The sequence below is a fragment of the Podarcis tiliguerta genome (genome assembly GCF_965153285.1).
Source record: "Podarcis tiliguerta genome assembly, chromosome: 7".
In the NCBI taxonomy this organism is placed as follows: Eukaryota; Metazoa; Chordata; class Lepidosauria; order Squamata; family Lacertidae; genus Podarcis; species Podarcis tiliguerta.
The window spans coordinates 65,797,960-65,818,775 of record NC_139540.1 but is presented as its reverse complement, the minus strand read 5'-3'; the positions used below and the strand labels follow the sequence as shown (position 1 = coordinate 65,818,775).

General features: G+C 45.3%; 2 protein-coding genes across 11 annotated transcripts in view; one reads left to right on the top strand and one right to left on the bottom strand.

The window, feature by feature from the left end:
* Positions 1–14,526, bottom strand: part of PIGN (phosphatidylinositol glycan anchor biosynthesis class N) — an 85,425-nt gene extending 70,899 nt beyond the window's left edge. The window contains exons 1-6 of one of the 7 annotated variants that reach the window (XM_083449331.1): positions 14,307–14,501; positions 13,439–13,620; positions 6,573–6,818; positions 5,372–5,493; positions 4,043–4,141; positions 771–877 (exon numbers count right to left, since the gene is read on the bottom strand). In XM_083449331.1, the coding sequence (XP_083305457.1) occupies positions 771–877; positions 4,043–4,141; positions 5,372–5,493; positions 6,573–6,818; positions 13,439–13,479 (615 nt within the window). In that variant the 5' untranslated portion in view covers positions 13,480–13,620; positions 14,307–14,501. Of the gene's footprint in view, positions 1–770; positions 878–4,042; positions 4,142–5,371; positions 5,494–6,572; positions 6,881–13,406; positions 13,779–14,306 lie in introns of those variants that run through there. The other 6 variants (XM_083449335.1, XM_083449333.1, XM_083449330.1 and 3 more) reach the window with 6 other exon arrangements.
* Positions 14,527–14,596: 70 nt separating this feature from the next.
* The window catches only part of RELCH (RAB11 binding and LisH domain, coiled-coil and HEAT repeat containing), a 65,783-nt gene continuing 59,563 nt past the window's right edge, over positions 14,597–20,816 (top strand). For 2 of the 4 annotated variants that reach the window (XM_083449304.1, XM_083449303.1), the window contains exon 1: positions 14,600–15,220. In XM_083449304.1, the coding sequence (XP_083305430.1) occupies positions 14,704–15,220 (517 nt within the window). In that variant the 5' untranslated portion in view covers positions 14,600–14,703. Of the gene's footprint in view, positions 15,221–20,816 lie in introns of all 4 variants that reach the window. The other 2 variants (XR_014513352.1, XM_083449302.1) reach the window with 2 other exon arrangements.

Below are 20,816 nucleotides of genomic sequence, written 5' to 3'. Positions count from 1 at the left end.
AATAGTATAACCAAATCAGTAATTTTGGATATACCGTAACTGTAAAAACTACTCTGAAAATTTATTATTCCAAAAACACAACTTTCATCTGGTTGTAATTATTAAGATTATACCAGCAAGAATGAGTCTTTCTGCAAAAAAAAATGATTTAAATGAAATCTTACTGACTAGTGATTTAAATCATGATTTAAAATGTGATTTAAATCAATTTGATTTAAATCAAATCCATTCTGGTTAATATTCTGCCCTGGAAAAGCACTGGGTGAATATACTCCCAAGGCAGAGACCCCGTGAGGAGCCTCGCTGCAGCATTCTGCACCCGCTGGAGTTTCTGGGACAGCTTCAAGGGCAGCCCCGCGTAGAGCTAATTACAGTAGTCAAGCCTGGAGGTGACTTTCGCATGCATCACTGTGGCCAGGTCGGAGCGCGAAAGGTAAGGGACCAACTGCTTGACGTGGCAAGGGTGGAAAAATGTCGCCTTGGCTGTTATTGTAACCTGTGCCTCCATGGAAAGGAGATGCTCAAAGATGATTGCTGCCGCGGCACAGGAAAAATGGTGGGTGCCACAGCAGCGAGCAGCGCTAACAGGCTGGTTCTGGGCTGCTGAGGCTGCTGCTGCCATGTTTCCCGGGGACAGATTTGCAAATCTGAGGACATTCCGGGGATGCAATTTGTCCGGGAACAGATTTGCAAATCTGGGAACTGTTCCCGGGAACCAGGGACATCTGGTAAACCTAAACTAGGGAAGCAAAACAAAGATGTTCATTCACCTTAACATGGTCAAAAACCCACGTGTCTAGCAAGCTGGCATCTTCTGTTCCAAAGTCCTCCTTTTCCGCTTCATAGCAATGAGTGTAAACATGATCCCCAGTAGCACCTTCAAGGGGAGGAAAAAGTAAAGGACCGCTCAATGTAGGAAGGTTGTTGTTGTTTTTGTAAACATAAAACAGTTAACCATATGAAGAGTGTGGGTGGTAGTTTACTCTTAAGGAAGCCAGAAATGCACATGGTATCAGGGTTCAGATGGCAGCCTTCCGAGAAGTAGACAAATACACAATTTTGCTGAGGAGGTATGTATACTTGTAAGGCTTCCGTTACTGATAGTTGGCAGCAGAACTCAGCTCTTATATAAGAATCGGTGGAATCCAAAAGGTCAGACTGCAATAGGCTGTTGTTTTTCAGCGGACATTCCATCCAAACTTATTGATCCTGAGTTACGGGTGAACAAAGTTTTAGAATTCCAATCGGAATCTGGCGAGTGGTTAGAAGGTTCTGACTGGAGGAAACAAAAGGGCAAGCTCTGTACTGTTTAAGTCTGTTGGACAGTCTTTGGGAGAGTGTGGAGAGATTGATCAAGGAACTAAAGAAGAGGAAAGAAACAAGCCTGGAGGGAACGTCTGCAGCCAAGAGCAGTCGGAGACAGGGTCTTTGTGGGAGCAGAGAGATGATGAAGAGGAAGAAGCAAACACCCCAAGGCTAAAATCTCTGAAGGTAGAAGCTCAGAAGGTCTGCAAGGGGAGAGGGAGACTTCAGCAGTAGTCCTGCAGGACTGTTAAAGCCAGTAGCTGGCAGTTAACCTGAAGAAACAGTCTCTGTGCAAGCAAAAAAGTCTTAATAACGCCTGTTAATGTAACTGTATGGAAGAGAACCTGGGGTTGCATGACGAAGCCACTTCTGGTGAACCAGAGCAGCGCACGGAAACGCCGTTTACCTTCCTGCCGGAGCGGTACCTATTTATCTATTTGCACTTTGACGTGCTTTCGAACTGCTAGGTTGGCAGGAGCAGGGACCGAGCAACGGGAGCTCACCCCGTCACGGGGATTCGAACTGCCGACCTTCTGATCGGCAAGTCCTAGGCTCTGTATCTTGCATCTTATTTTAAGCAGTGAAGAGTCTGATGGCATTCTGGTGTTCTAACACAACTACAGCCACCCTTTTTTAAATAAAAAAAAGATAGAAACAAGAAGCAATTTGGCATAGATGCTGGAGAAACGGCTCGCCATTGGTTCAGATCTTCATATGTGGAAGGTGACCCTGTGCGGATTCTTAATGTCTAGCATAAGTGGCATGTCAATGCCTGCAAAAACCCCTATCCAGGCAGAAATGAACAACCACACACATATGGTCCCTTTCCAAGGAGCTGGACTGTGGTTTGAGCAATATGGTGACCACTTTGGGGGATTGCTTTAGGATGGAATTACTCCCAAGAGACTGTGATCTACTCCCAAAATAAAAAAAACTGGCAGTGATCTACACATTGTCATTGGAGGGAGGAGGAGTGTACGTGGGGTGGGTGGATTGCCCAGAGTTGTTGAGCTACACGATAAGGATTCCACGATCTACTAGGCTCAGCCAGGGATCTACGGGTAGATCACTATCTACTGGTTTGACATCCCTATGATATACCATACCCTGATTTTCCACACCAATAAGCCAATTAACCCACCCAAGCCAACAGCAACTATGTACAGTGTAGAACTAAAAAAATGTGACTCTAGAAAATATGAAAACCACGGCTAGAGCAAAACAATTGAACAGGAAGGCTACAATCCCTTGTCATATCCTTCCCAATTTCCTGCTGAAAGAAAACATATACTCCAAGGAGAACAGAGGATATGAAGAGAAGGGGGAAGTTTCAATTGCTGAAAATGACAAGATTCAGTAAAACTCGAACTAATGCCATATTTTAAATCCCTTCTGTCAGTTCTAAAATGGTATCGGGGAAGACGCACTGAGGTTTATCACATTATTCTGGTTCATGGATTTCAGATGTAGGCAGAGCAGCACATATTTTCTTCTCCCCAGTGTTCTTCTGCATCATTTACACAGCTCAAGGATTCACCATTTGTCACTCCCATCTCCTACCAGTTACTTACTATTCCTACTCTTAGGTCTCCACGGCACAAAGACTGCCCTTCTGGAAGCCAGAGTGATGACATTCCCATTCAGATGCTTCTTTAATTAGCTGGCATGCACTGTTTTGCAAAATGGAACATTTCAAGGAAACAGATACACTCTGTTTCTAAGCCCCAAGAGAAACACAAATATTGAGAGCAAGGGCTCATCAAAACACAGGGAGAATTATTTCCCAGGCTCGATGTTCAACAAGAACCAGGGGGAACAGGGGAAGAGAAATAGCTATTAGAAGTTCAGACTGCAATATGTTATAGCCATAAGATGGTAATTTAGAAAGCTCTTTGCAGACTAACTAGGTCAGATTGTGTCCAGTACATAAGATCACAAAGTGCACCATGGACGAAGAATTAATGGCTATGCTCCTTCTGAAAACACTAAATCCAGTTACTGAAGCCGTATTTCTTTTGTTCATGAGGCCAAAGACCAAGGATCGCAAAAACCATTTGACTTGGATCCAAGATTCCACAATACAAGCAGAAGGCAATGGTGCCCTCCTATGAATAAGCAGAAATTTCCATCTCTTCCATCCCTTCCACCCGAAAACTGGTCTGGAATGTCCACCAACCTTGTGAAGCCATAATTTCAGAGCTGTAGAAAAGCAGGCTGCGTAAACGGTCAACCCTTTGCTCAAGTGGCAGTGTCATCTGCTCACAAAGATCTCTTGATCTTTGTATATTAAGGTGCATTTAAAAAAACAACAGCACCCTGTCACCCTGGTCTAGATAGCATTACATCTACCTATTGTTAGACAGATACACAAACATACGCAGACAACATATGTAGATTTATTGCAGGCATCCCCAATCTGCGGCCTGCCAGATGTTTTGGCCTACAACTCCCATGATCCCCAGCTAACAGGACCAGTGGTCGGGGATGATGGGAATTGTAGTCCAAAACATCTGGAGGGCCGAAGGTTGGGGGTGCCTGATTAATTGAAACCACAGTACATTTTGAAGAACAGAAGCTCTTCATTTGGAACATGTTTGTGACCCTGTGCGGTGTTGCCACCAACCAAAGCGTGATTTCCAAATCTGCACACCCCACAAAGAGTTGCAAAGCACTTCCTTTGGATATTGCACTTTATAGTAAAACTTTTGATGCATCGCTAAGACTAAAACATGCTTACCTTTAGCGAACATGGGCAGAATATCTGGACTTCCCCAGCTCCACGTGTATTTACTTTCGTTGAAAACGGAATCAAACTCCACTGGGTTTTCTTTCCATCCTGTTAGGGAGACAAACTGTAGTGTTTTCTAAGGGCGATAACGCGAGTTTGGATACACTGTTGAAGGGAAATAAAGGTAGCATGCACATTCTGAATGAACACCGGCACTTTTGATGAGCGCATCTGTTTCACCAGGTGAGCACATAATGGGAAACCACAATTGGCTTCAGCATTCCAACACATAACACAGTCAGAAAAATACACAAACATACAGATATTGCATTTTACAGTATACATGCAGCCTGCCCAAAACAGAAGTTGCATCAGTAGATTTTCATGTATGAAGCAGTTCCTAAGAGCACAGGATATGTCCAAAGCGGTTTATGTCAACATATTCCGCAAATAACTAGAGTACCACTGTTACCCACTTTAATACCATTGTAAATCTCACAGAAGGGCCAATGTGCCAAGTATTTTGCATCTTGCTTCCCACTGAAATACTTTAAACAGCAAACCAAATTTTGTTTGCCTTTTCTCAGACCCTGAAGAATAAACTCCACTCATTCCCAAATACCTATGCAAAACTGATAATGGTTAAACGTTGCAATCCTATACATAAGGGATAAGTCCCCAATGGGATTACCTTCTCAGTAGACAGGCATGAATGTTGTCACTGTTCATTGTCTCAGGTGGCCAATGAACCTTGAAAACTAGCCTTCAAAATGATACTAATGATAGTTCAGGCCTAGGCAAATAGTGCACACAAAAGCTTCCATAACTTTCTAGCACCATGGAGAAAATGGAAGAATAACAGATATAATGCCAACTGTCTACTATGCCAAAACAAAGTTTTGAGTGACCACAACGCTAATCAGAGACCTGGTAACAAAGTACAAATCTCACTCTCACATTTTAGACTTTCAAATTTACAGAGCTTGGAGGTATAAGCATGGATCCAAAAATAAGATAACTCAGGAAAGTCCATAGAATGAAAGACTGACACACCACCCACCCACTGAAAATCATTTCCAAAGGGTCAGAAGACATCTTACACACTATGGGATATAGTAAGGGGTCTGTGAAAGAATTGGCCCAAATTGGGAGGACCTCTGACCCCATACCCTACAACACACATTGGTCAGGAGAGGCTACCAATCCTCCACTGATACTTTTTGGTACAAGTTAATTTACCTTAGGATACAAGTTACAATAATTTTATAGTTAGTGGCCAAATATTCTAAAGCTCAGCCTGTTCATGCAAACAAAATATTTTATGGATAATCAGCATACCTCTTGCAACAGCACTGACGTCTTCGTAAAATCCAGCTATGAGAGCTACATGCCCAGGTCTTGACTCTGTTGGAACGTGAGTATGAGATACTCCCCAGCTGCCTTTGGTTAACACGATATTCCTAGAAATAAGTGGTAACGCATGCAGTTTTTAAAAGTCAAATCCATGCCTGTAAGGCTCAAAAGGAAAAAGAACAAACAGTGGCCCCACTGATTAGTTTAAGGAAGCATTTCCATACATGCAACAACCACCATTTCTAAACTATAAGATTCTATGGCTTTTCCTAGAGAAAAACTCTAATTACCATATTTTTCGCTCTATAGGACGCACCTGACCATAGGACGCACCTTGTTTTAGAGGGGGAGAACAAGAAAAAAAATTCTCCCTCTCTCTGCGCAGCGCCCCTTCAGCGAAGCGGCAGGAGAAATGGAGCCCCTTCCATTTCTCCTCCCGCTTCGCTGAAGGGGTGCTGCGCAGCTCTCCCTCTCCCACATTGCCTTCGCCTTCAGGGAAGGCAACCCGAAGCCTCCGGAGCGCGGCGGGAGTTCCTGCTGCGCTCCAGAGGCTTTGGGTTCCTTTCGCTGAAGCCAGGAGAGCAGGACTCTCCCGCTGCTCCCCAAGCTTGTGGGGCTGGCGGTGGGGGGAATCCCGGCTTTCCCCCACCGCCAGCCACAAAGAGCAGGTCAGGGCTGGCGGGGGAAGCCCGGGTCCCCCCCCCCCCCAGCCCCACAGACCACACATTCGCTCCATAAGACGCACAGACATTTCCCCTTAGATTTTAAGAGGGGAAAGGTGCGTCTTATGGAGCGAAAAATACGGTAAATGTTACACGGATTTTACAGTTTCACAATACAAAGCACAATGTGCCTGGCATTGGGGAGGTTATCACATCCTTCACTGATCCGTTAAAAAGTTGAGATTAAGATAAAATAGGGGTGGGGAGAAATCTTACAAGGAAGTAACTGGCGCTATTTAAAATATTTAAAATAAGAACGACTACTGATCAGACTGGATAACCAAGTATATGAAGTGTCTTATTGGTCAAGTCACATTTTTAAAGGGCAGAAATAACCTTTTCTAGTTGCAAAATTCGGGCGCAGCAGCGCAAAATCCCTGTCCCATAGCTAATGAGATTTTTTTAAAAATAATAATCTCAGGGGTTCAAAGGATTAGGGGAGTATCTTAACAAGAGGAACATACCTAAGGTAAGGAGCATTAGAAATGCCACGGTCATCCACTTCATAAAGCGAATCTGCACGCAGACCATCGGCAACGAAAAGCACTAAGCGCTGTGCAGGTGGTGGCAAGGGAGTCTGATGGGGAGTCATGCCGTGGACCAGAGGAGAGGTGAAGTAAATGTCAAAAATAGAGATCAGGAACACACAGTGTACCAGGAGACCAGTCGCTACAAAGATCTGCATATTCATGGTGATGGGTTGTCCAGCACTGAAAGAGCAAAACAATTACAGGTGAGGCAAGCGATCGTTTGCTGCATTCCAAGTCTGCATCTGATTATACGTTTTGTACATTCTTCAGTTTCATAGATAAGATTTCTTTTTCAAAAAATCAATTGATTGTTTAATTGATCTTTTCACCCCACTCTTCTCAGGGCTGGGGTGATGCCAGGAAAAGGTGCTCTCGCTCGTACTCCCCCGTTGACCCTCCCAAGGTTTACCAGGGGTTGGCAGGGTAGACAGTGGTGGGGACAAACACTCAGTCCAGAGCTATAAAGTGAACTGCTGGGCAAAGGGGGTGCAGCCTCTATCTTCATTTGCCCAGAATGTCTCTGGATCCTGACATTGCTGGCTTCAGAGATATTCTGGGAGAATGAAGATGATGATGGATCCATCTGTTTTCCCGCTGCCTGGCATTAGTTACAGAAGGCTCTGAAGTCTGGCATGTGCCCCACTGTGACAGGTGGTGACATGAAGCATGTCAAAGCTTCATAACTCAGATCTGTTATCTTTATCTTTGGCTTGTTTCTTGATGGTCTAGTTTTGGGGTGATGCAAAGTTGAGAGAAGAATGCAATTCCTTTGTGATGCACTAGCAGAGGAAATGCCATAGCCTGCTGACCTAGCAGTTCGAAAGCACGCCAGTGCAAGTAGATAAATAGGTACCACTCTGGCAGGAAGGTAAACAGTGTTTCTGTGTGCTCTGGTTTCTGTCAAAGTGTTCTGTTGCACCAGAAGCGGTTTAGTCATGCTGGCCACATGACCTGGAAAGCTGTCTGTAGACGAATGCCAGCTCCCTTGGCCTGAAAGCGAGATGAGCGCCGCAACCCCATATTCGCATTTGACTGGACTTAACCATCCAGGGGTCCTTTACCTTTTTTTACCTCTCTTTATGTTCTAGAGTAGGACGCAGGTGGCGCTGTGGGTTAAACCACAGAGCCTAGGACTTTCTTATCAGAAGGTCGGCAGTTCAAATCCCCGCGATGGGGTGAGCTCCCGTTGTTCGGTCCCTGCTCCTGCCAACCTAGCAGTTCAAAAGCACGTCAAAGTGCAAGTAGATAAATAGGTACCGCTCTGGCGGGAAGGTAAATGGCATTTCCGTGCCCTGCTCTGGTTCGCCAGAAGTGGCTTGGTCATGCTGGCCACATGACCCGGAAGCTGTACGCCGGCTCCCTTGGCCAATAAAGTGAGATGAACGCCGCAACCCCAGAGTCAGTCACGACTGTACCTAATGGTCAGGGGTTCCTTTACCTTTACCTATGTTCTAGAGAGAGTCATAGGCACTACATTGTCATGCGAGAAATGTATTCAGTAAGGCTGGTGTGGAATTGAACCCTATCTGCAAGCAAATCAGCCACATCAACCTTGGGTCAGAGCTGGGTGGAGGCACACAAGCTGAACATACCCAGTTAATCTCTCTCAGGTCACCAGTCCAAGAACCATCGGCTGCATTTTCTGCAAGATATGAAAGAGTTCATACACTCCCCTGGCCCCACTACCTCCTGCATGGCTGGAAGCAGGGATTGGGAGGCTTTCACTTTCTCTTTTGGTTAACGACAGCTTGCTATGTCATCCGAATAAAGAACTGTGGTTCGCAATAACTATGGTTAATCTAAACAAGCCCGGCTTCAGAAATCGCAATGCTAAGTTAGCGTGTTTGAAACTAACCAAACTTAACGTTGCGACTTTTGCAGGTGGCTTGTTTAAGCTAACCCTTGTTAACATTAGCCATAGTTTGCTGGGTTTGGACAACATGGCAGGACACAGTTAAATAGAAGCACAGTGAGAAGTTTCTGAATTCCTCCCAGCTGCGTAAGAAGGCAGAAAGATAGAATGTGTAAGCATAGGAAAGGGGAAGGCTCATTCACATGTTAATGTCAATGGGATGTTTGAATGCAGCCAGTAGACTTGAATCCCCATTGTACAGGAGTACTTCTTTTTTCTATTTCTTTCATTTAATTAGACCAGGCATGCCCAAAGTCCGTTTCAGGGGCCTATTCTGTCCTGCTGGTTGGTTTAATGCCAGCCCCTGTGGCAGTTTATAGGTAAAATCCCCCCAAATCCTAAAAAAAGCTCAACAACTTAAATCCTAAAAAAAACCAACGCTCAACAACTTTGGGGTAAAATCATAAAAAAAGCTCAAGAACTTCAATCCTAAAAATAGGTCAACAATTTTGGTTGGCCCTTTGGTTGGCCCCCACGGCCCTTCACTTCATCAAATCTGGCCCTCTTTGAAAAAAGTTTGGACACCACGGATTGTAGGCCAATCTATTGCCTGAGAAGATTTGTGCCTGCTATAGAACCTGTAGTCTTCTGCTGAATCAGGTCCTCCAAGATTAATGGAAATGTCAACATAATGAGGCAAAATGCAGACCTATTTCCCCCCCAAAGCCACCATATCTAACATTGCCGCTCTTTGAACATTTAAAACTCTCAGATGCTGAGATTGCCTTTTATTTTTAAAAGATAGAGAAAATAACTAAATATAAATATAAATATTTATGAAATATGCAACCATTTGTTTCCTATTCTTATTTATGCTTTCAATATACGGAGAAACATATACGAAGTGTTATTCAGCTGACTATGTTATGCTGGTGTACAAGCATATTTAAAAGCATCAAGCAATGACAGTAAAAATACTTTAGTCATTTCTTTCAAAAGGAGTGTGCTCCAGTGAGCATTATATGCCTGTTGTATATAATTTAAGAGAATCTAATGAAAACGCATTTTCAGTAAGCATGTGTCATGGCACGCGTATTACAAAAGGGTATGATTAGAAGCTATTCTTTCAGCTGACAGGATTATTTTTAATCAAAAATGTATTCCATAGTATTTAATTTAGACTGTCAGAGAGATATGAAAACAATTCATCCATAATAAATTGAAAACAGGAATAGTTTTATGGAAAACTATTAAGTTGACACAACCATATTGTTCAGCACTAAGGACGCCCCTGTATGTTAACCAAGTTTTGAGCTGGAATAATACTTTCAGATTTACTTTCTTTCATCATCATATACAGATCATTTCAACAACATTAAAATTCTTTACCACTGCTACTTCCCCCACTCCTCACAATGTTCTAGGCATAATCATGTGTTCTACCCCCCCCCCCCGCCTTCGATTAGGTAAACGAGCATGAACAAATTTGCATGATCCAAATAATCTGTCATATAATGCAGTTTATAAGACATAATTTCCATAGGCTTTCACATTTAAATGTGTTTTGGTAACTTGTTCACCTGTTTAAAATTACCATACAGTCAAGATTTTCAATGAGCATTTTGTACATTACAATAACAAATGTCATCTGCTTTAAGATGTAAATGTGGCTCAGCAATGCAGAAGCAAACCTAAGGCAAAAAGCTCCCCCCAAGAATTGAACGTTTTATTGTCAAGTTAACTCTCTGCACCAGCAATCCCTACGCAAAATCTTGAAGGGATAAATATGATTATCTGCTGTCCTGGCTTGTAGGTCACGAAGCGTCTTAAGACTCTTTTTAACTTCCTGTTACACTTCTTAGATGGCAGGATGGAATATTCAACTCCGCCTCTGAGGCACCCCTGATAACAGGGCATAGCAAGGCCTGGAAGTTATTCTCATTAGCACAACTCTAAATTCAGCTAAGACTGAAACAATATTTGGCTGAAAAGGTCCATAAAGCCGCAGATTAAAATGGAATATCGAACACTAACCATGAATGGACCTTCTAGGTTAGGACAGGGATGTTGCAGGTTGTATGGCTGGGACGCGCCAAAGGCAGAGCCATGAAATTTGACAGATTTTCTATTCTTTTCCTCTAGTTTTGCTTTCCGTTGCATCCATGGCCAAGCATGAAAACCAGATGAAACTGGGTGACTGTGTTCCTCTAAGGAGAGAATGTTGTGTGGAGCTTATCTCCCAATGGAACCATCAGCTAAGGGACATAAGATCTAATTGGTAGTGTGGAGGGTTGAGGACCAAGTGGCCTTGGAAACGTCTACACTATATGTGTTTGTGGACAGGGTAAAGTGGGCTGTGATGTGCTAGGGAGTGGGAGGGTGCTGTGCCTCCTAGGCCTGGGCAATGCATGCCTTAATCCACCAGCTGACAGAGGAAGAGGCTGCCTTTCCTAGAGAAGTGGGAGAAGAAGACACAAGGATGGAGTCAAAGAGGCCAAGCGCCTCTGTTCTGACAGGGTAGTCTTTCAGAGCCCTGTGTATGACTAGGCTGTGCCAGAGTTGTCCCAGGAATGGAGAGTTCTGGGGCAAAAAAAGACTGAAGGTCCCGTTACTGAGCCCTATGAAATGGAGAATTTATTTCGGTATGAAGTATTAGCACAAAAACACCACCCCATCCTTGTGGAAATTGTGAAGATTTGTAGTTATGGGAGTAAAGTGGTACCTCAGGTTACATACATTTCAGGTTACATATGCTTCAGGTTACAGACTCCGCTAACCCAGAAATAGTACCTCGGGTTAAGAACTTTGCTTCAGCATGAGAACAGAAATTGTGCTCCGGCGGCGCAGCAGCAGCAGAAGGCCCCATTAGCTAAAGTGGTGCTTCAGGTTAAGAACAGTTTCAGGTTAAGAACGGACCTCCGGAATGAATTAAGTACTTAACCTGAGGTACCACTGTATGCCTGAAGTTGTATTTCTACCAGCAGTCTCCTTCATAGAATACAAACAGTGCAGAAAACACTGTCATGTGCACTGAACACCACTAGGGGATGCAGTTGCTAAGAAATTGCTGTCTTAAAAATTAGCATCTAACATTTAGGTAGTGCAAACATTACAATTTCAAGCTTTCTATTGATTGCATAAAACCTCAGACTACCCTATAGTGTAGCTGGGGAAGGGCCATAGTTCAGTACTAGAGCAACTGTCTTGCATGTAGAAGTTCCCAAGTTCAATCCAAGGGTGGCATCTGCAGCTCTGGCTGGGAATGTTTCCCGTCTGAAAGCCTGGGTAGCTGCTGCCAGTCTGTACGGACAATGCTAGGCCAGATGGATCAATGGTCTCAGTTAGTATAAAGCTGCTTCCTGTGTTAGCTCAGTTGGTTAGAGCATGGTGCTAATGATGCCAAGGTCATGGGCCAAGAGGTCTTCGATCCCTGCATTGCAGGGGGTTGGACCAGAGATCCTCAGGGTCCCAAGTCTACAATTCTGTGATTCTGTGTTCCATGATCTGTGAGTTCTGTTCCCTTTAAAAGCCTTGTTTATTTGCTTATTTTGCTGTAAAGTATATATAAGACTACTCTGAGGTTTTTATTATTATTATTATTTATTAAATTTATATACTACCCTATACCCAGAGGTCTCGGGGCGATTCACAGAAAAAAGGGCAGTTCACAGAACAATCTGAGGTTTTGATCCTTAAAGTCCGCTGGCAACCACTGCAGCTAAAAAACACTGTTCTTTGAACAAAGCTTCTGATAACAGGAGTGCTTAATGTCTTATTGTGTTTTTATATTTTGCTAGAGTTTTTATATTTTGCCCCAGAGAGGCTGGGGCAACCCAGTGAGATGGGTGGCATATAAGTAAATTATTATTATTATGATTATTTTACTATTATTATTATTTATTCTGCCAGGACACAAAATGGCAGCCCTGATGTATTCAAAGCTGCGGGGTGGGTGTGCCAAGCTCTGGGTCCTCCAGAGTAGTCTTATATATACTTCAGACCCCCTCATGCTGCAGATCTAAACCAGAGGTGGATTTAAGGGAGCTCAATCTTTCCATGCGCTGCTCTGGTTCGCCAGAAGCAGCTTAGTCATGCTGGCCACATGACCCGGAAGCTGTACGCCGGCTCCCTCGGCCAATAAAGCGAGATGAGCGCCGCAACCCCAGAGTCGGTCACAACTGGACCTAATGGTCAGGGGTCCCTTTACCTTTAAGCAGTTCAGTAGCACTTGGCCCAGAGCCTCAGGGACGCCACAACCATGATGCAAAATGGAAAGTGAGAGGTAGGGGGCATACTGAATTTTGGGGCCCCACAGGACGCCACTGACATTTGAGACCCCAAGGTCTGCTACTGTCTAAACACTCTTCCCTCCCCCAACCAGTGACTAGCAATGGTGGGGATGTCAAGCACTGGGGCGCAAGCAGAAGAAGCAAAAAAAAAAAAGGGAGAAAAATGGAGGGCAAAGAACTGAGGGGAGAACATACTAAGGGTCCAGAGAAAGGAGATAAAGCACTCATGGGCTCCAAGAAGACAGAGGCGAAGGTGGGAGAGGGTGGATGAGTGGGGAACCACCGAACACATACCAGGAAGGCTGCAGATGAGAAGCAATTTTTCTCAGAGGGAAAAAAGGATCCCAATCCCCCAGCCCGCAACAGCAGGCAGTGATGGAGAGAGGACCCTTGCCCATCCTTCGTTTAGCAAGAGGCGCCATCCCCCATCAGCAACATCTGGCAAACAGCCTTTCATGAGATGTCAGGGAGGAGTCTGAAGAATCAGTGGGTTTCCTGGGGGGGAGATGCGGAAGCGAGGAGAACAAGCCCCATTTACATCCGACCCCCAGCCAAAGCGTGGTCGCCTGCGAGTGGAGTGGGGTGCGGGGGCTCGCGCGCAGACACGCGTCCTCCTCCGCTACTCACACGTTCGGAAGCAGGCGCTTCTGCACCCTTACCAGGCACCCCGGCGCGCGTCAAAGGGCCTCGGGAAAGGCATCGCGAGATCCCCGGAGAAAGGGAGCGAGGAGGAGGAAGAGGGAAAAAGTGTCCTCCCCCGTCAATCATGCATCTTGCATGTTCATGATGCACAGGTAGAGCCCAGTGGGACAGGTGTGCACATCCTGCTCACCGCCTGTGCCTCCAGAGAGAGAAACGTGAAGAGTATAACGCACGTCGACTCTCACAAACCTCGTGCTCGGTTGTTGTTTTTTTTGAAATAGCCGTTTTGCACTTTGGGAGAAAGAGTAGTTTGCAACCAAACTATTGTTTGCTCCCATAACTATGGGGCGGGTTTGAAGTTGACCGCAACCCAGTTTGGTGCAACTGTCAGATCGGAAACCAAAAGGCTTCATATGCACATGGTCAATTTCTGCACTGGATTTCGGCCAGGAAGGGATAAAACACACCGGCGCTTGTGGTGATGGCTGCAAAAGTAATTCTAATTTATTTAAATACAAACACGCTGGAGTTTTTGTTTTTTTACCCCTCTCAGTCTCCGCTTCAGCACAGTCCTGACATTTCAGGGCTGTCAGGGGAAAAAAAGCAGCATTCACCTGCCCGACCTACAATGTAGGAATAATAATAAGAATGGACTACAATGCATCCCAGCCACCACCGTCACACCGATGCAACACAAGGGGAACAAACATGGTCTCTGCATCCTCGGTTTTTTGTTGTTGTTTTTTTGCATTGTTTTGAGAAAAAAGGGTATCTACCGCCTGAAATAAGACGCAGGATGCAATCTCATGTCAGGTAGCCCAGCGGGCCTTCTTCAAAGGCAAGCGAGTTAAAACAGATATGATATGAATATGTATTTGCTTCTACCTTTTCTCCTCTTCTTTTTCTGAGCAACCCTAAAGCCTTGCTTTTTTCCCCTCCGTAGGCTCGTGGTTGTTTTCAAGCAGCTGCCGATTTCTCCCCACGAGGAAGGAAAGGGGAACAGCGCCCACGCCGACCAAACGAAACCTCTCGTATGCCCAGAAAACAAGACGAGCCGCCCCCTCTGTAGCTTTCGAAAGTCTATAACGCTCCGCGAGGACGCCGGAGACCGGAAGCATCCGGGCGGCAACTCTCGCGAGAGGCGAGACCAGGAAGAAGCTGTGAGCTCTGAGGAGGGAGGAGGAGGAGGCGGGCGGTTGGTGGGCGCCGTCGGCTGCTGTGGTAACGGGGCTCTGTCGGGGGAGGGGGGAGCGCTGCTTGGGGCGCCTCCCCTGCTCCCAAGATGGCGGCGGCGGGGGCTGCTGGGGTGAACCCTTTCCTCAGCGACTCCGAGGAGTCGGACCCCGACGAGGCCCGGCCCGGCGGTGGCGGAGGCAGCAGCAGCAGCGACCCCGGCGGCGGAACGGCCGCTCCGCTCCCGCTGCCTTCGTCGGCCTGCTCTTCGCCGCCGCCGCCGCCCCTTCAGCAACAGCAGCAGCAGCATCTGCCTTTGCCGCCTCCCTCCTCCCTGCAGGCCGAGGAGCCGCCTCGGGTCCCCGTGGACGCCCTGGCGGCTCAGCTGCTGCGCGACCAGTTCGTGCTGACGGCGCTGGAGCTGCACACGGAGCTGCTGGAGAGCGGCCGGGAGCTCCCCCGCCTGAGGGATTACTTCTCCAACCCGGGCAACTTCGAGCGCCAGGGAGGAGGAGGAGGCGGCTCAGGGGGGACGACGACGGCGCCCACCCCGCCGGCCTCAGCGGCCCCGGGGCTACTGGCGGGGGCCGGAGTGGGGAAGGAGCCCGGCGCAGCAGGACAGCTCCGTAAGTTGGTTTGTGGAGGGAAACAAATAACATAATAAAATAAAAGGGTAGCTAAGTACCGCCGACTCGGTCCTTGGTTGACCTTGGCGAGTTGTTTTGGTTTCGATGCACTCCTCCTTTTTTGCCTCGGAGGAGCACCTGTCAGCTGTGGCAGGAAGGGAGGTGAGCCTGGCAGGGTTTGTTTTTGAAAGCAAGCGGTGGGTTTGGCACGTGTAAGGTAATACCCGGGTTGGGCTCACTCCACTGCACCCCACCCCCAATGCCCTGCTTAAGTTAGGTCAGTAAGTTTGTACCATCATATAGTTCAACATCAGTTTTTTCCTAGGGAAAATCAGGGTGGGGAACTCACCATCAAGTTTATTGCAGGGCCATTTGCACCCAACTCAAGCAGACAATGACCTGGATTAGAATTGGCTACAATAACCTGTTAAACATTAAAAGCTTCCCTAAACAGGGCTTCCTTCAGATGTCTTCTAAAAGTTTGGTAGTTATTTTTCTCTTTGACACCTGGTGGGAGGGCATTCCACAGGGTGGGTGCCACTGCCGAGAAGGCCCTCTGCCCGGTTCCCTGTAACTTGGCTTCTCGCAGCGAGGGAACCGCTAGAAGGCCCTCTGCCCTAGACTTCAGTGTCCGGGCAGAACAATGGAGGTGGAGACACTCCTTCAGGTATACTGGACCGAGGCCGTTTAGGGCTTTAAAGGTCAGCACCAACACCGTGAATTGTGCTCGGAAACGTACTGGGAGCCAGTGTAGGTCTTTCAGGATTACAGATATAGGTGGATATTTGGCTCAGGCATTGGGTATATATCCATTCCAGCCCCCCCCCCCCCAAGACTAAAAAAAATATATTAATTTTTTTAAAGGTAAGGGAACTCAGTTTCCCCGTGTTCCTGCTAAAAAATACTTTTTAAAAAACCCTGGTCAACATGGTGTTGTTTGCCACACTTAGGGAGCAGTCCTGTAAACAAGGAGCTGGTATGAATGAGCCGGCGCAAAGCTACTCAGTTCAGCAGTGGGACTACTGCTAGCAGAGCCTACCTAAGCCTGGCAGAGAGAAAACAAACTTTTAAAGTAGTGCTTGAGATGCACCACCCTTTTTGATGCCTTAACTTAATGCCAGGTTGCCAAGTCACACGACTGAGCTGAGGATCCATCCTCCATGGTCCTTCTTCTGCCACGCTGCTTTGTCAGGGCTTATCCCAGTTTAAGAGCCTCTGAAATCTGCTCAGCCATCTAGGTCCCAGCTCTCCTGGGATGAGAGAGAAGATACTTCCTGGCTGAGTCCAAGGATTAAGTAGTTAAGAGAGTATAACTCCCTCCCAGCTCAGCCAGAGCTCTGCAGGAGCCTAACCCTCGCATCCCAATAGATCTTGCTATAGGGGAAGAACTTGCCTTAGTGTGAAGATGGGTTGTGTGATAGTACTATTAAGACTGGAACCCTATGCATACTTACCTGGGTAAAAGTCCCATTTAACTCAATGGAAATTACTTCTGAGTAAATATAGGTTGGGTTGCAGGTCATCAGGCTTCATGCAGGTATATTACTTTGACAGGGCTGCTAGGTCAGAGGCTATTGCTTCTAAACATTAATGGTGCTAGATTCTTGTAGTCGCTGCCATCTTCTTATAGCATCTGTTTTTAACAGTATAGAATTGGATGTACATGTTGATCTTCTTCATTCTTGCAAGTAGCATATCATCATGAGCTCAGGCTGTGCTGATTATTCACACATCTGCAGAGGTGACAAGAATAGCCATGACTATTCCTGATCTGTGTGGGTTTTGCTTTCTTTTTGCAAGGCTAGATGTTGGGTCGGGTCAGGTTCTTCTGAATCACTTTCTGCCTTATAAAAGTGAAAACTGACTCCCCTGTCACTTGCAGTTTGGTGCTGAATCACCAAGCCAGGGTTATCAGGAAAACCCAAGGAATCATAACCAATTAACATTGGGTTAGATCCAGGCTCCTGCTCTTGCAATGGGGCCTCTTCTTCCTCCTATAGCCTTCATGTGCTTCCAGAATTTGCTTTGGAGGCCTGAGGAACGTTCCAGAGCAGACATTGGGAGCATTCAAGGTGCTGGAGCAGGGAAGAAGGCTAAACTAGAAGTCTCATTGTGAAGTGGATTTCCATTGTGCAAGTGGGCAGTCATCATTGGATGTTGCTCTTTATATCACAATAGTAGTTGTCCAAATAGAAAACACTGTGTTCATATTACTTGCTTTGTGTTTAGTTCCTTCAAATAACTGGCATGATGTTGTTTCACTGCACCCATGAAACAGTACCTTAAGTAGTAGAAGTGGCTATTGATATCATTTGACATAAGTGTTAGTGTCTTGTTTAATGATGGAGGCATGGCTGACGCTGAGGCATTGAATTGGGAAATGGGTATTCCTGTAGAAGTGAATATTAGCTGGTTTCTGTGTATTTTGTTGGAAAGGTACAGTGAGCATTCGGGTATGCACAAGTATCTGCAGAAACTCAACTTTGACTGAAATGTTTCTACCATTGCCAGGATATACCGTAGATAAAACAGATGCTCATACAGAAGCTGTTGGATGTGCCATTGTATTAGTTTTATCTATAGGGTCAATAGGATTATGTTGTGTTCTGGATAAAATGGAAATAACTTGGGTTAATCATAAGACACATTGGAGTGAGAGAACTTCCCAAGTACATCTCAGAACTTCCTGAGTTACAGGAACTATCCACATTGGCATTTCAACAAGCATTATCAGATGCTTGGAAGACAAGTGTAGGTACATAGGGGAAATATTAATATATGGAACAATTTTTGTTCTTTCCAGCTATGACTCTTAATCTATATTCTTGGAAGTAAGAGGGAACAGCTCCTAGTCAGTTCTGATGAAATGCTGGGGTCAGATGTCTGCAGAAACACTGTTCATGTGACTATTCCATTCTCATGATCAACTAACTCAGGTGGGAGCATTGCTTCCATCTGTAAACTGGAAAATTGCAACTTGAAATCTTCTGGGTCACAAAAGTTAAGCTATAATTGCGTGTCTGTTCTCTCCCTCCATGTTATGCTTCTCAGAAGTTAGACTTACTCCCATGAACAGATCTTAACACATGTATTCACTAGCAAATTATAAGAATCAATTTTTAGAATTGTATAGGTGGAATGGACCCAAACTCTGTCTTAAAATACCTGTTCCTAAAGCAAGTATGGAAACATATGGTCCTTGAAGCTACTTATGTTACATAACTCCTGTTTCCCCCCCAGTATTTAGAGGTGTTAACCATGCTTAGTAGCAGTACCAACATATTTTTGCACTAGTATTAGTGTGGTATGACACAAATGACAGAGTCTATTATTTGATACATTTTGGGGTTAGGAAACGGCTCAATGCAGCTAGCCTCATATCTAATTATACTGAATGCTATTTTGCTTTCATTCTTTAGCACCATGTTGGCATAAATACAGGTGTGATACTGATCTGAAAGTACAGTTATTCTCATCGTTTGATAGCTTTATTAACATAAATTATTGTTTTGGTTGAGACCATATTAATGAAGAATAGATATGGTACCTCTGTCACATTTTCTGAGATGTTGTTTTATTCAGTGTTTGCAGCAGGATCTTTTTGAATTTATGGTGGCATTCTTGGTTTAGCCAAGGAGAAATGTTGTTTGGTATTTTACCCTATAAAAATGTTCAATTATACTATAAGCTCCTTTTGAAATAGGAAGAATGCCAGTAGGGGTGAATTTTTCATTTATTGCTTTGGCACTAACTTCAGAAGGTGGAATCACACCACTCTCTCCCTTCCCTCCACATGTGAGGGTGAGAAGTAACACTTCCCAGTTCTGAAGAAATCTCAGTTTCCTGTTAAATTGGAACATGGGAACTGCAGTTTGTTCTGGACTGAGCCTGGAAGTTTTACATTTTCATTGCACATGCAATCAGGAGGAAGGAAGGAGGAAGAATGCTCTTTTTTGTCACAGCTAAGAATGCCTTGTGGTTTTTCATGTGTAGATTCTGTGCATGGAGAAGGGACAACAGGATTGTGCTCCTGATGTTTTCCATAGCCCTGAGCACACCTCTGGGTTTCTCAGCGTTGACATGGATTTATGTCTAGCACAGGGATTGAATACTTTTTTCAGCCCAAGGGCCACATTGCCTCATGGGCAACTTTCTGGGGGCCTCCTGTCAGTCGTGGATGGAATGAGGGATGTGGCTCTTTACAGTTGGCTACATTCCAGTCACTCAAAAGCCAGAAGTTTCTACATTCACACTCATGCACATATCTTTCCATCCAGGCAAGCAAGAGGCATTATCACAGTTCAAGGACATATTCCAAGCAAGGTAAAAGCAGTCAAGGAGAGCTTGGTGCAGGGCCGGTGAAGGGTATGACCTGGAAAGAGTCCTGAAGGTCAGATTGAGAGGCCTGCAGGATTGCATTTGGCCCACAGGTTCCTCACCCCTGGCATAGCAAAAGCCTAACAAAGGCCAGAACCCCTATGTGGTATTGACAAGCTGGAACAAGTAGAGAGATGGGCAACCAAGATGATTAAGGATCTGAAAACCAAGCCTTATGAGGAATGTTTGAGGGAGCTGGGTATGTTTAGCCTTGAAAAAGAGGAGACTCAGAGATCTGATAGCCATCTTCTGATATCTCAAGGGCTGTCACATGGAAGATGGAGCAAGCTGGTTTTCTCTGGAGGGTAGGACCCAAACCAATGGCTTCAGGTTACAAGGAAGGAGATTCTGACTAAACATCAGGAAGAACTTTCTGACAGTAATAACTGTTCAAGAGTGGAACAGGTCCTTCAAGAGGTTGTTGACTCTCCTTCCTTGGAGGTTTTTAAGCAGAGGTTGGATGGCCATTTGTCATGGATGCCTTAGTTGCGATCCCTGCATTGCAGGGGGTTGGACTAGATGACCCTTGGAATCCCTTCCAACTCTACAATTCTATGATTATAGGTGATTCCAGGTCCCAATTGTGTTGAAGGAGTGAGGTAGTAGCTGCTTTTGTTTAAGATTTTGTTATATGTAAATTCATGGAAACACATGGCTGTCCAGGCAGCGTGGACACGCAAGACATTGAACAGAGCAAGCAAAGCCAGCAGCACAGTTCTACTGCCTCTTTCTCTAGACATTGGTTTTTGACATGGAGGAAACCTGGATTTCAGGATCTCTCAATTCAGCCCTCTCTGCCCCTACAATTGCTTTCTTGGAGAATATATGGTTGAGCATTGTTCTATCTGGAGATCTGGAAGTTATGCACTATTCATGAGGAATGGAAACAAGGTGCTAATAGTGGAAAACAAGACTATATTCAGAAAAAGTGCTATTTTTGTTGAGCGGCTATTGTGTTTTTGTAGGTGATTCTAGCTTAGAATTATTAAAATTCCATTCTCATTAAGGCCAGCATTTGTCAATTTCTGTAACTCATACTCTGCAGGCATGAACAGTATGTAGTAGTTTAAAATGCTGTAAAGTTGGGCTTGTGGGTTAAACCACAGAGCCTAGGACTTGCCGATCAGAAGGTCGGCGGTTTGAATCCCCACGATGGGGTGAGTTCCCGTTGCTGGGTCCCAGCTCCTGCCAACCTAGCAGTTTGAAAAGCACATCAAGT